Source organism: Physeter macrocephalus, chromosome 13 (assembly GCF_002837175.3).
Source record: "Physeter macrocephalus isolate SW-GA chromosome 13, ASM283717v5, whole genome shotgun sequence".
In the NCBI taxonomy this organism is placed as follows: Eukaryota; Metazoa; Chordata; class Mammalia; order Artiodactyla; family Physeteridae; genus Physeter; species Physeter macrocephalus.
The window spans coordinates 51998177-52010304 of record NC_041226.1 but is presented as its reverse complement, the minus strand read 5'-3'; the positions used below and the strand labels follow the sequence as shown (position 1 = coordinate 52010304).

Below are 12128 nucleotides of genomic sequence, written 5' to 3'. Positions count from 1 at the left end.
AAGTTTCTGGGTACTGCTGATGCTCATGTTGCTGGTTTGGGGACCACACTCTTGGTCTGGATTAGAGTTTGGTCCTTTTTCTCTGCTTGGCTATTTGGATTATGTTAGACCCACATGTGAGAATCTAATTACATGGTTTTAATTTACGTGTCAGATTGTTATTTTTTTGGTCATGTATTGTGATTAGTTTTTGTGTTCCATTTGTTTTGTTACTGCTTTGTTTTAGTTGGTGGGGGGAGTACTGGCCATGAAAATAAGCTGAGGATTTTTAAAAACAACAACAACCCCCCAATCCACCATGTTATGAAATGCTACTACCAAATAAAGCTGCATATGTTACGAAGCAGGCACCTTGTTTATTGTCACTGTAGCACCAGTGATCGTATTACTATTATGATGTACTACTTGACTTCATGGCATTTTATTGAAGATTTAATTAAATTAATTAATTGTATTTAAGAATATTTTGCTAGTTAACCTTAGCTCTGGTTTGTAAATTAGCAAATAATTGAAGTATTCAAAATATCCACTAAAACAGTATATCCTATATCTTACTTTGAACAACATGCTAATCCTCGCTTTCCTCCTAGATCTTCTGCCATTTTGTTGTCTTCTATCATTTGTTGTATACTTTCTCTTATATTCAGTTTATACATAAATACTCCCTCTCCTTTATTCTTTTCAAAATGGATCTTCTTCTTAATACTGGGTTTTAAAATTACAATATGTGCTTTAGCTTAATCGTCTTCTTTCTGGCAAAACTTAGGTCTCCTGATTAATTTGTTTTTATTTTCTTACTAAGTTTCAAATGCTGCTATACTGTCTTTGGTCTCTCTTCTGTCCTTCCAGTGCTTACTTTTCTGATCTCTTCACTGCTTTGACTTATTTTTCTGTTCAGGCGTTTATCAGCACTTCATACTTTTTATTTTGTTTAATTGGCACAAAGGTGTAAGTAGTAATTCGGTTCTTTAAATCGAAATTTGTATTGAAATCTGTCTCTTTTTTCCTTTGATTTAATATCATAATCACATTAGTTATACTTTTCCACATTGTTTTTTTTCATGTTACTCATGAAAATATATGTATATTTGTATCTCTTTTATTGTTGGGTTAGCCTGATGATTATTATACATCAGACTTCTCTTTGCAGATGGATTTAATTTACAAATTGTCCAGTTTTTAAAAAAAATCCTTCCCTTATATCTATCTTTCTGTTCAGTTTAAGGTTAGAATATATGTTCTCAATTATTCACTTAAATGTAATAGCGCCTTCTATGTTCTGTGCTAAGAGTGTATAATATAGGGGTGATCAATATAAACATTGTTGCTGTTATTATGGAATTTAGCATCAGACAGTTGGACACATGTATGATTACAAATGTGAATAAATAGTATGGGGAAAAGAGGGAGTTCTGGGGTTTATAACAGGCTTCCCTGAAGATGTGACATATGAGATTTGAAGGATGAGTAAGAAGGAGTTAACTAAGTTTCCAGGCAGAAAGGAGAGCATGTAGTAAGGCTTTGAGGTAGGAAGGAGAATGACTGGAAAAAGGCTGTGTGACTAGAGTGTGGAGAGTGAAGGGATGGAAGAGGCAGGGAGTAGATCACGTGGAGCTTGATAGGCCAGTTCAAGGAGGATGGTCATTGTTCTAGGAGAAATTGAACGTCACTGTCTCCTTAGGGTTTTTAAAAAATTCTTTATAGTCTTACACTCTTTTCTTTAATTTGAATCTAACTTTTTTGATGGCAGGGACATTCTTTGTCTTTGTCAATGTACTGCCGCAACCTAGAATAGTTCCTGATATACAGGAAGAATTCAGGAAATGTTGGCTGAATAATTACAAGATGAATGGGCAGAAGGATAATGATAGAGGAGGACAAACAAGAAAGGTAGACGAGGGTAGAGGGAGGGTAGACGGCATAAAGGAAAGGCTGGAGGGCAGAGAGAAGTGAAGAGGGGAGGGGGAGGGAAGCAGGAAGAGGTGCAGGAGGGAACTAACAAAGGAGTGAGTGGATTTTAAATAGAAAACCAGACTTTTGGTTTACAAATTCTCTTTGGCTATAAGGGTGCAAAAGTGTATGGTAGGAGCTAATTTATGAACACTTTTTAGTAGTCTAATTAAGAGATGGTGATAGATAGTATGGATTGGGGAGATGCTGATGAGATGCAAAAAGTGGAGGAATTAATTAGGAAGTAAAATTGACAGGACTTAATTAGGGATTAGATATGGAAGATGGGGACTAGATAGAGGAAGCCTAGGTTTCTGTGAGCTAGCAAATAAAACACAGATGGCCCTTTCGTTTGCAGAGAATTACAGTACATCAATTCTCTCTCCTGCTTTCCTCCTTCCTTCCCCTTTCCCTCTCTTTCCATCTTTCTCAGTTTTTCTGTTTCTCTCTTTTTCTGACTCTGTTTTTTTCTTTCTCTCTGTGTCTCCGAGTATGCACTTCTAAAGGATTTTCAAATCCTCCTTCCCTTCTATGTAAGAAATACCCAGAAGTTTATTGACTTAATCTTGAATGGAGTTTTGTGTGGAGACCTCTGATGGCCATAGAACATTCTTGTGTTATTTTTCCATCTTTGCCTCTATCTGGCTTTATGATTTAGGGAAAATCTCTTAACCTCCCTGTGTCTCTGTTTCATTATCCATGAAAAGGGGATATCTGTCCTATTGACTTGCAGGTTTTTCCTAGAGTATAAAATGAATTACAAGTGTGAACTGCTGTTATGTTAGTGATAAAGCCAATTTTATATTAAACAAATTATTGCATATGTTTTGTTTAGTCTGTTGTTGTTTTGCAAATAGATACATAATTTTCTGGACACTTAACATTTTAAGATGCCCATATTTTTCCCAATCTAAACGGTAAAAATAAGTGCAATGAGTAGTCTGTTACTACTTGATAGTCTTCTTGAATACTGTGAGTGCCTCAAAGCAAGTTTCTTTTAAATGATCTTGGATAGATTCCATTTTTTCATTTACAAAAATAAGGAGTTCACTAAATATTCTCCAAGGTCATTTTTGTATAAATAGTCTAACTTTTGGGGGGAAAGGGTAACTAGAAAGGAACTTAATGCAAAGTAAGTGTTGTAACTGCCTTAAATATTTTTTTATAATGAGGCAAGGTATAAACAGACAAACAGATACCATATAATGTTCTGTATGTTAAATGAATATAATTGAGTTCTATTTTATCCACAGAGTCTCTCTTCCAGCTCCTTTTGGAAATCACTGTTCGAAGTACTGGAATGAATGACAGCACAGGACAGTCTCTGACAGCACTTTCCTGTGCTTGTCTCTTTAGTCTGGTGGCTTCTTGGGGAGAAACAGGAAGGACACTTCAGGCCATCTCTGCTATCCTCACCAACAATGGCAGCCACGCTTGCCAAACTATTCAGGTATTTCATATCTCTAGCTGCTTAGAAATTGATAGGATGCCAAGGTGCAATTTCATCTCAGTTTCTGTCAAAGCAGTGTCTGCTTTTTCTCACTCAATATAGTGGTTTGATCTGTTCAAGGTTGATATATAAATAATCTAAGGTATTTGAGCTAAACTACATGTGTTTAACTCTGTGCCATTAAAGGTAATAAAGTGAAATTTGGCAAAAGCTTAAATCTTTAACCTGGTCTTTGTGTCAGCACTACAGCCTTCTTTTGCATTGTCTTGCTCTCTGCCTTCCTCCACCTCCCATCTTGCCCTGAATTTTCAAGTATGGAATTCCTTCATAGTTTCTAAATATCTTTTCTGTATTGAAGGAAAAGGATATATCATTTTTACTTTATTTTTGATTGGTTGATTATAGTTTTTCATGAATTGATTTGTTTCTGAACTACTTCAGCTTCACATATAGCATTTTGAACTTTTAATATGCAGTTGTGGAATAAGCTCCTCATCCTTGTTAGTAGTGGGAAATATAACCCTACTTATAGGCAAACTTGATTTAATTCTTTTGGACTGTTCTGGAAATTGAGTAAGAAGTTACAGTTTTAAGTCTCTGTTATGTGCTTTTCTCTGGCCCCTTGGCTGACCTCCAGAACACATGGAAGGGATGCCTCAGTCCCGTTATTAGTGGGCCAAAGGTAGCAAAAGGGGTAAATGGGCTATTTTCTGTGACTTACTGAGTGATTTTGAACTCTCCTTGTCAAATACGAGCAGTCTCCTTACTCTAGGTTTCTATTCTTACTCTTTTCCCTCTTTTTGTCCTGCCTGAAGTCCTGTTTTCCCTTTTTATGGTCCTTACTTATTTTGAAGTCCCTCTAATTCAGTGATTTCCGAATTGTTCTGCAGCTGTGCTTTGAGGGTTCAGCAAAATTTTAGTTTAAATATATGCTTAAAATATACAAATACTTTCAAAATTTTAATAGAATAAACACAAACATTCAAATATCAATGCCAAATTTTAAAAGTATAGTGACCATAAACACATGTACCTGTTAGAATCCAGTGATTTATTTTTATGTAGATTTATTCCAGAGGCTATGACATGAGATCTAAACAGTGAGTTGAGACTAGCCAGTGCAGAGGGAGGAGGTGTTGGTATTGGTGGTGTAGAGAGAGAATGTTCTTGGTATCCATGTGCTAAAGCATGAAAATAAGAGTAAGAGTGGAATACTGAAGGCTGGAAGAAGTTTAGTGTAGTTATAGTGTAGCGAGCTGTCAGATAGCAGAGACAGGACTTGAACGCATATCTGTCTGACTGCAATATTATGCTCAAGCACTAGGCTGCACAAAACTACTTGATCCCCTGAACCAACAGCCGAGGTTCTCTGTAGACCTGTCCCGTCGCTACATACCCAACTCCAGGCCAAATGCCATATTAAAACCTGTTATCTTAACATGGCATATAGTGTTCTTCATGATTTGGCCACATTCCACCTACCTACTTCATTTCACAAAACTCTCTTGGCCAGGCTATGACTGGCGGGAGAGAAGTCTGAAAATGTATAACTGTAACATCTCAAATTATTTTGGGATCCAAATGCATATTACTTATCTTGTTCCAAAAAGCTTAAGCTGAGAGTTTAAAGTAAGGTAGGGCTGGTAGTAGTACTGTAAGGTGCCTTATGGAAGGAGACTAAAATCCGTTCTGGAGGGATGAACCCTCTACTTCAGAGGCCTCCCACAAACACAACTCTGCTGTATCTGAACTCACAAACAAAAAGGACATAGAAAAAAGGCACCGTCATTGAGAGTTAGTAGAAAGAAATATAGCAGAATCAATCTTGCCAAGTCTATATATGTTGAAATTATTTGATATAGAGTATAAAATATATGTGTATATATATTCAATATAGTTAAAGTATTATTATTAAGTATCAAAAGTATTCTTAAGGAATAAGGATATAAAAAGTAATCAGATCAGAAAACGAAGCAAATAGAACTCCTGGAAATGAAAAACCAAATTCTTACAATTAGAAACTTAAAGGATGAGTGGATAATACAGTTGAAGATAGAAGCAGTGAATTGAAAGATAAAGAGGAAGAAATTATTCAGAATGCGGCACAGAGAGACAAAATATGAAAAATAAGAAACATGGATAGAGAATGAGAAAGTCTAAAGTATCAGTACAACCTGAGTTCCACAAGACAGTAGTAGATTTGTGGAGAGGCAGTATTTGAAATAGTGGCTAAGATTTTCCAGAATTCGTGAATGACTTGGAATCCTCAGTTTAAGGAAGTCTGGTTTATCAGAATAAATTCTCTAGGTCCTGCCACAGTGTTGGTGAGAGAAAATCAATAGGATAGGAAAAGGGGTATATCTGAGACTTCTGATTGTAGCACTGGGTTTTCTTAAAACTTTAATACCCTGTTAGAAAGCATGAGAGAAACAGAGCCATGTTGAAGACACTTTAGTTTCTGCTCTCCCCTCCATCCCTGCAGTTTTCACTAAGATTATAATAAAGGATTTTTTTAAAGTATAAACTTCTAAGAATGGGACACATTTTTAGAAGATAAATATTGGGGAGAGCTTAAACTTAAGCTTCTCAAGAGGCTAGTGCCCATAGAAAGTAAGTTGATTTTCACATAAAACTATAGATAGGATTTAGAATTGGAAGTAATAAATACCTGGAAAGTGGTGGTGAGGGGAAGAGCTAAAAATTGATTGGAAGTCTGTGTAATGAAAGCTCGAGAACCCCAGAGCCCTTCCTCTACGCTTCCCAGCCAGTCAGCTGTCCTTCTCTCATACACCTAAGAGTTAGGTTTACTGTCTAAAGAAATTGAGCCAAAGAGGCCAGGGGAAACCAGGCACAGTTGAGAGTGGGATTGAGGAACCAGGCTGAAGATGGAGATTAAGTGAAAGTCTCCGTATTGATGATGAGATTTCTTAATCCTCACTGAGTTCCCAGTACACTGGGAGTGAGGCTTTTAGCTCCTAGGAAAAAGACTGGCAGATGCTTCTTTGGAGAAAAAGTGAGGAAAGACGTATAGATGCGGACATTTGGCGGGGGTGGGGGGGTGTATGGGAGATCCTCCAATGAAACTGCTAAACTTAGTGTGATCATTTTGAGGTGAACTCACTATCTTTCACACCCTATCCATTCACAGCAGCTTCCTATCAGTTTTTTAGTCGCTTACTCTTTAAAAATAAGTGTACAGCCAAGTATCACTAGACTAACATGACAGTATCCCCAAATCAGTAAAAAATAGTAATAATAATAATAAAAGAAGCTTTGATGAAAAGAGTATAGGGAACAGAAAAGCTCTAAGAAAACTGTAATTAGCATTTTGAAGAGGGATGAGAAAATGATTATTTACATTAAACAGCAGTATTTTTTAAAAAACTCAGAACAAAGAGTTTTTACAAGTTAAAAAAAATAAGATAGCAGCATGAAAATCAGTAGAAGGGTTAGAAGTTCAGATTAAAGAGGTCCCCAGACAATAGAAAAAAGAGAGAGAAAGAAAGAAAGAAAGAAAATAGGTGACATAAAGTAAAATTAGAGCATCCTTCCAGAAAATCCAATATCCAATAGGTATTCAAGCAGAGAGGAGGAAATTACCTAAGCTTTCTAAGGAAAATTCCCATCCGCCAAAGATACACATTTTCAGATTGACAGAACACACCCTCAGTGCCCAACACAATGAATGGCAAAAGACTCACACCAGGTATAACTTTGCAAAATCATAACACACAATAAAGGGACGATAAATGTTCCAGAGTGCAAGGACAGGTTATGTACCAAAGATTAGGCAGAATGCCATTGGACTGCTCAAAAGCAACATTGGCATAGAAAATAACAAACAGTGCCTTCAAAGTTCTGAGGGAAAATGATGTCACTATATCTAGCTCAACTGTCAGTCATGTTTGAGGGAAGATAAAGGTGCTTTTGAACATGCAAGGCATGGAACATTTTTAACCTCTGTGCCCTCCCTTGTCCTTAGTCTAGACTGGAGCAGGGCCTCTTGAGGGATGTTGCCAAGGGGAAAAAGTAGAAATGATGTGTTTGACTCTATTGAGAGGACTATGAGGAACACTTAGGGGTAGGTATAGAAAAAACTTAGCAAATGCAAAAGTAGGGCAATTGTTGACTTGATGAAGAAAAAGAAAAATTATATAAGGGAAATGTAGTATGTAATACAGTTGGCTCAGTTCTGAACCATGATCACACAGACATAGTGAAATGACCTCTGACTACTGGTTTAAGAGATTATTGTACAGCTCAATTCTGAGGATTTGGGGAGAGAGGAGGAGCATCATCTTTCATAATAGACCCAATAGAAAGTATCTGAAACAAAAACAAAAAAATTGAAAGTGAAGCTTTGACATATTATATAAGGATATTGATTCTAGATAAGATAGTTTTAAGTTTAACGTAGTTGCTTCTAGGGAGAGAATTTGTAGTATTCAACCATATACATAAATAAAAGTTTTATAAAAGTAAGAGTTCCATATTTTGATTGGGTCAGAGGCCTTAGAACTCGAAGGGGAAGAGAACATATCTGTGAAACAGTGGGTTAGTTATCCCTCTGAAACCTCTACCCTCTAGAACAGTACTGTCCAATAGTAATATAATGTAACCCACATATGTAATTTAGATATTTCTATTAGCCACATTAAAAAGATAGAAACAGATGAAGTTAATTTTAATAATGGATTTTTCTCAGTATAGCCAGAAAATAATTTCAACATGTAATCAATATAAAATTATTAAGAAAATTTATACTCTTGTTTTTAATACTAAGTTTTCAGAATCCAGTGTGTATTTTATATTTCAAGCACATCTCAAGTCACACTAACCCCATTTCAGGAGCTCAGTAGTCACATGTGGCTAGTGGCTGCCGTATTGGACAGTGCAGCTGGAGAACTGGGGCTAGTACAGTGCCCTAGGGTCTTGCCCTGCAGTCGGATGTGTGGCAGCCGTCCTTGGGCAGTGAAAGAGAGGCAAAAAATGAGGAGCAGGGAGTATTCTGTGGTGGCTGAGTGTTGGTCCCATGCTGGTAACTTTTGAGGACTCATTTACAACAAACAATAGATATTTGATAAATAATGGTTCAATGAATGCTGAATGAATACACAATTCATACAACTGAGTTTTTGTATCATGGAAAATTGTTGATGTTAATGGGTATTAGGCGTAATAAAGAAGCAAAGTGGAAGAGAAATACTGGAAATTTTGTTTCATCTGTAGAAGCAGCCGTATTTCTCTTACGCTTAATTTTGCACTTCATTATCATGAAGTATATTAATGGATATACATATCATACCAAAGATATCATTTTGGCTTGAGTGCGCTGTAATACAAAAAATATATGTCAGTATTCATACTTTTTACTAATCTAGTATGTTTTATTTTATGAAACTTAAAATCATAGGTAGTACTGGTTGCCTGGTGTTTTGGAGAAAGATGCGTATTTCAGTGTTTTGGGTCACAAATACAAATTAATATTCTTTGGATTTACATTTTTATTTTGTCTTGCTTGAGAATTGTTTCTTATAGATTTTCTAGTTGGTACTTTTTGCTGACAAGCTAAACATGATCATTCTGAATAATTTTTTTCTTATAAATGATGGTATATTAATAAAGTACCTTTATCTTGTCTGTTTTGTGTTTGAGACATTTAAAAATGTCTTTTTGTGTTTTTCTTCTCTTGACTAGGTGCCAATGATACTAAATTCACTACAGAGAAGTGTACAGGCAGTGTTGGTGGGAAAAATTCAAATTCAAGACTGGTTTAGCAATGGCATTAAGAAAGCAGCTTTAATGCACAAGTGGCCATTAAAAGAAATATCTGTTGATGAAGATGATCAATGTCTGCTTCAGAATGATGGATTTTTTCTTTATCTGTTATGCAAAGACGGATTATACAAAATAGGCTCTGGATACAGTGGAACAGTTAGGGTAGGTGATTCCTTACAGCTCTTAATCATAGTGGAAGTTATGTCTAATACTGAATTGTGTTCTATTTTGCTTCTTGCTTTATTTTTAGAGTACCACCTAATTTTGATGTAATATTATTTCTTTGAAAATCAAAATGGAACATACATATTAAATGTCATTCATCCATTTATGTTGTTTTTCACTGATTATTAATTATGGAATTGTTGATAGAACTAACTTTTGTTGTTTCGCAGGGCCATATATATAATTCTACATCTCGCATCAGAAACAGAAAAGAAAAAAAGTCTTGGTTAGGGTATGCTCAGGTAGGAGAATATCCACAATAAACCAAACTTTTCTTTCTTATTTTTTAAAGTATGTGGTCCATATTTGTTTAATCAATAAATAATATCACTTCTATTTAAAGAGAGCATATTTTTTAATAATATGACTGTAACAATGGTATGGTGTAGTATAAAGAACATTGACTTAGAATTCATGAGAGATTTACTTTTAGGTCTGGCCCTGCTTCTTACTAGCTGTGTGTCTGTGGACAACTCAGCTAATTTATTTGATCCTGTGTGATTTAGCTGTAAAATGGGAATAAGTATGTCTTCTGTTGGAGTTCTTGTTTAAGAGAGCCTCTAGTTAAGAATCAAAGACCACCTTTATCACTTGCAAATCTGAATGAGGAATGTAACTGTGACCCAAAGCCAAATTAGAGCTTTTAACCACAAATTCCTTCATTCTAAGTCTAGATCAGTACGCTCCAGGGAACAGTGTGTGGCCTGCCCAGTAGATAGCTGCCTGCATGGAGGATCATGCAGAGCATCACCAATGAGAGAATAGAGCTAGGCCCATATTGCTCTCTTAATGCTGTGATCTCATCACCTGACTGACTTGGCCAAATGGGTGTCAGCAGTTGGATGCATGAAGCAAACGAATGATGAAGCAAATGAATGATGGTCAGAGGGCCAGAAGTGTTTATTTCTATACTATCCTTTCCTGAGAAGTGAAGCCTAAGTTTCTTTGTGGAAGAATATAGAATAAAGATGTCCCTGCACTCCTGTCTTGCCTAGCTCAAAGTTTGTTGTCAGCATCAGATGAAAAAAGATATTTGAAAGCATTCTGAAAATTAAAAAAAATTATTGTTGCATGAAAAATAATCTTACCAACTTTGGGGGAGATTTTGAAATTAAATTTTAAATATCAAATTAATTACCCAGTAATTGTCTGTTAAAACATAACCTGGTTTAAAATATCAAATTTTTATTTGCCACTGCTGTATTTTATCTAACAAATAATAACATGGGAAATACATTTACAGAAATATGTTCAATGACATTTCATTCTATCTAAAACCACTACTGATTTTTAAATATTAACCTAAATATTTGTGAAGGAAACAGCAGTCATTTCTATTATTTACTCAGCAAGTGATATGATAATTTTGACCAAAATAACCAAAATGTTTTTACTGTCTTGTGTGGTGTATCTAATATGTGTATCTGAGAATTAATAGGTTAAATTGATACTCAGTGGTGTATAATACCTCCTCTTATTAAAGTATCAATATACTCAAGTTCTTCTGTTTTAAATCTTTAGTGTATTTTAGACATCAATATTGATGTATTATTGTACCTCAAAAAACTGTAATACAGACCTCTGTGGCTACTTTTTCTACTAAGTGGTTAATGAAAAAATATTTTAACATATAACAGAGCAAAATTTTTTGTTGTTATCAGGGTTATTTATTGTATAGAGATATGAATAACCACAGCATGACAGCCATAAGAATAAGCCCTGAAACACTGGAACAGGATGGTACTGTAATGTTACCAGGTATGTTACTCAACTAGTCATCTGTTTTCTTCACAGGTGATTTTAAGAGATGTGCATGTTAGGCCACTGAGACGTATAAAGAATGGTTGGTTAGCAAGGAATAGTGCTTGCTTACAAATGGGTTAAAGAAATCCTGACATGCATAACATTTTATAGTCTATATAAAATTAATGCATCTGAGAAAAACAGATACCATAAATATAGTATGAAGTGTTTTAATACTTGTTTTCAAATTCTTGCCCAAATTCTGTAGCCTGACCCCCTACCCTTACCCCACCATGACTGCTTCAACTCCTCAGTTAGTGGAGAGATGTTGCTTTGTTGCTCTTAATAAATCCACGACTCTGGCTCTCAAATAACCTTGATATAAAGAACCTTCTGTTTATTTTGACTTTACCAACAGTGTACTTTGGGTTTTCCTCTTTATTTTAAAGGGTTTTCAGAGACAGATTTTAGGGTGGGTCAGGGATTTTAAAAATTCTATCATTTATACTTTTTAATAATACTCTGATAAGCCACTTTGGACAGAATTCATTTTGCTTTAATTTTGAGGTTGTACGTATGTATTTATCCTTCAGATCACTGTGCTGTCTAAGTTCTTAGGCAGTGAATCTTAAATTTTATGGAACACCGGGCAAATGCATAGTATATTCTCCATTGTAAGGTATTTGAATTTGCTTATATCTTTAATACATTCTAAAGGAGCTTGTTTATACTAAAATCTTGAATGTTTAATGTGTCTACCAACAATTTCGTGGTAAGCAGCAATACTACTTCAAGGCACGTGGCCATCTGAAAATGACTGAGAACTTCTGAAGAACACATTGAAAAGGATAATTGCTCCCTGGCTGCTTGTTAATTTTTAAGATATTTTTATAACTTCATCAAACATTTATTTGAATATTACTATGTCTACATATATCCAAATTAGTGTACCTGACGCCATGTTAAGGTAAATGTCACATTT

General features: G+C 35.3%; 1 protein-coding gene across 5 annotated transcripts in view; it reads left to right on the top strand.

Moving 5' to 3' along the window:
* MYCBP2 (MYC binding protein 2) overlaps positions 1–12128 on the top strand; it is a 276794-nt gene that overhangs the window by 45811 nt on the left and 218855 nt on the right. For all 5 annotated transcript variants that reach the window (XM_024123253.3, XM_024123254.3, XM_024123252.3 and 2 more), the window contains exons 5-8: positions 3204–3400; positions 9098–9340; positions 9574–9645; positions 11065–11161. In XM_024123253.3, the coding sequence (XP_023979021.1) occupies positions 3204–3400; positions 9098–9340; positions 9574–9645; positions 11065–11161 (609 nt within the window). The remainder of the gene's footprint in view (positions 1–3203; positions 3401–9097; positions 9341–9573; positions 9646–11064; positions 11162–12128) is intronic.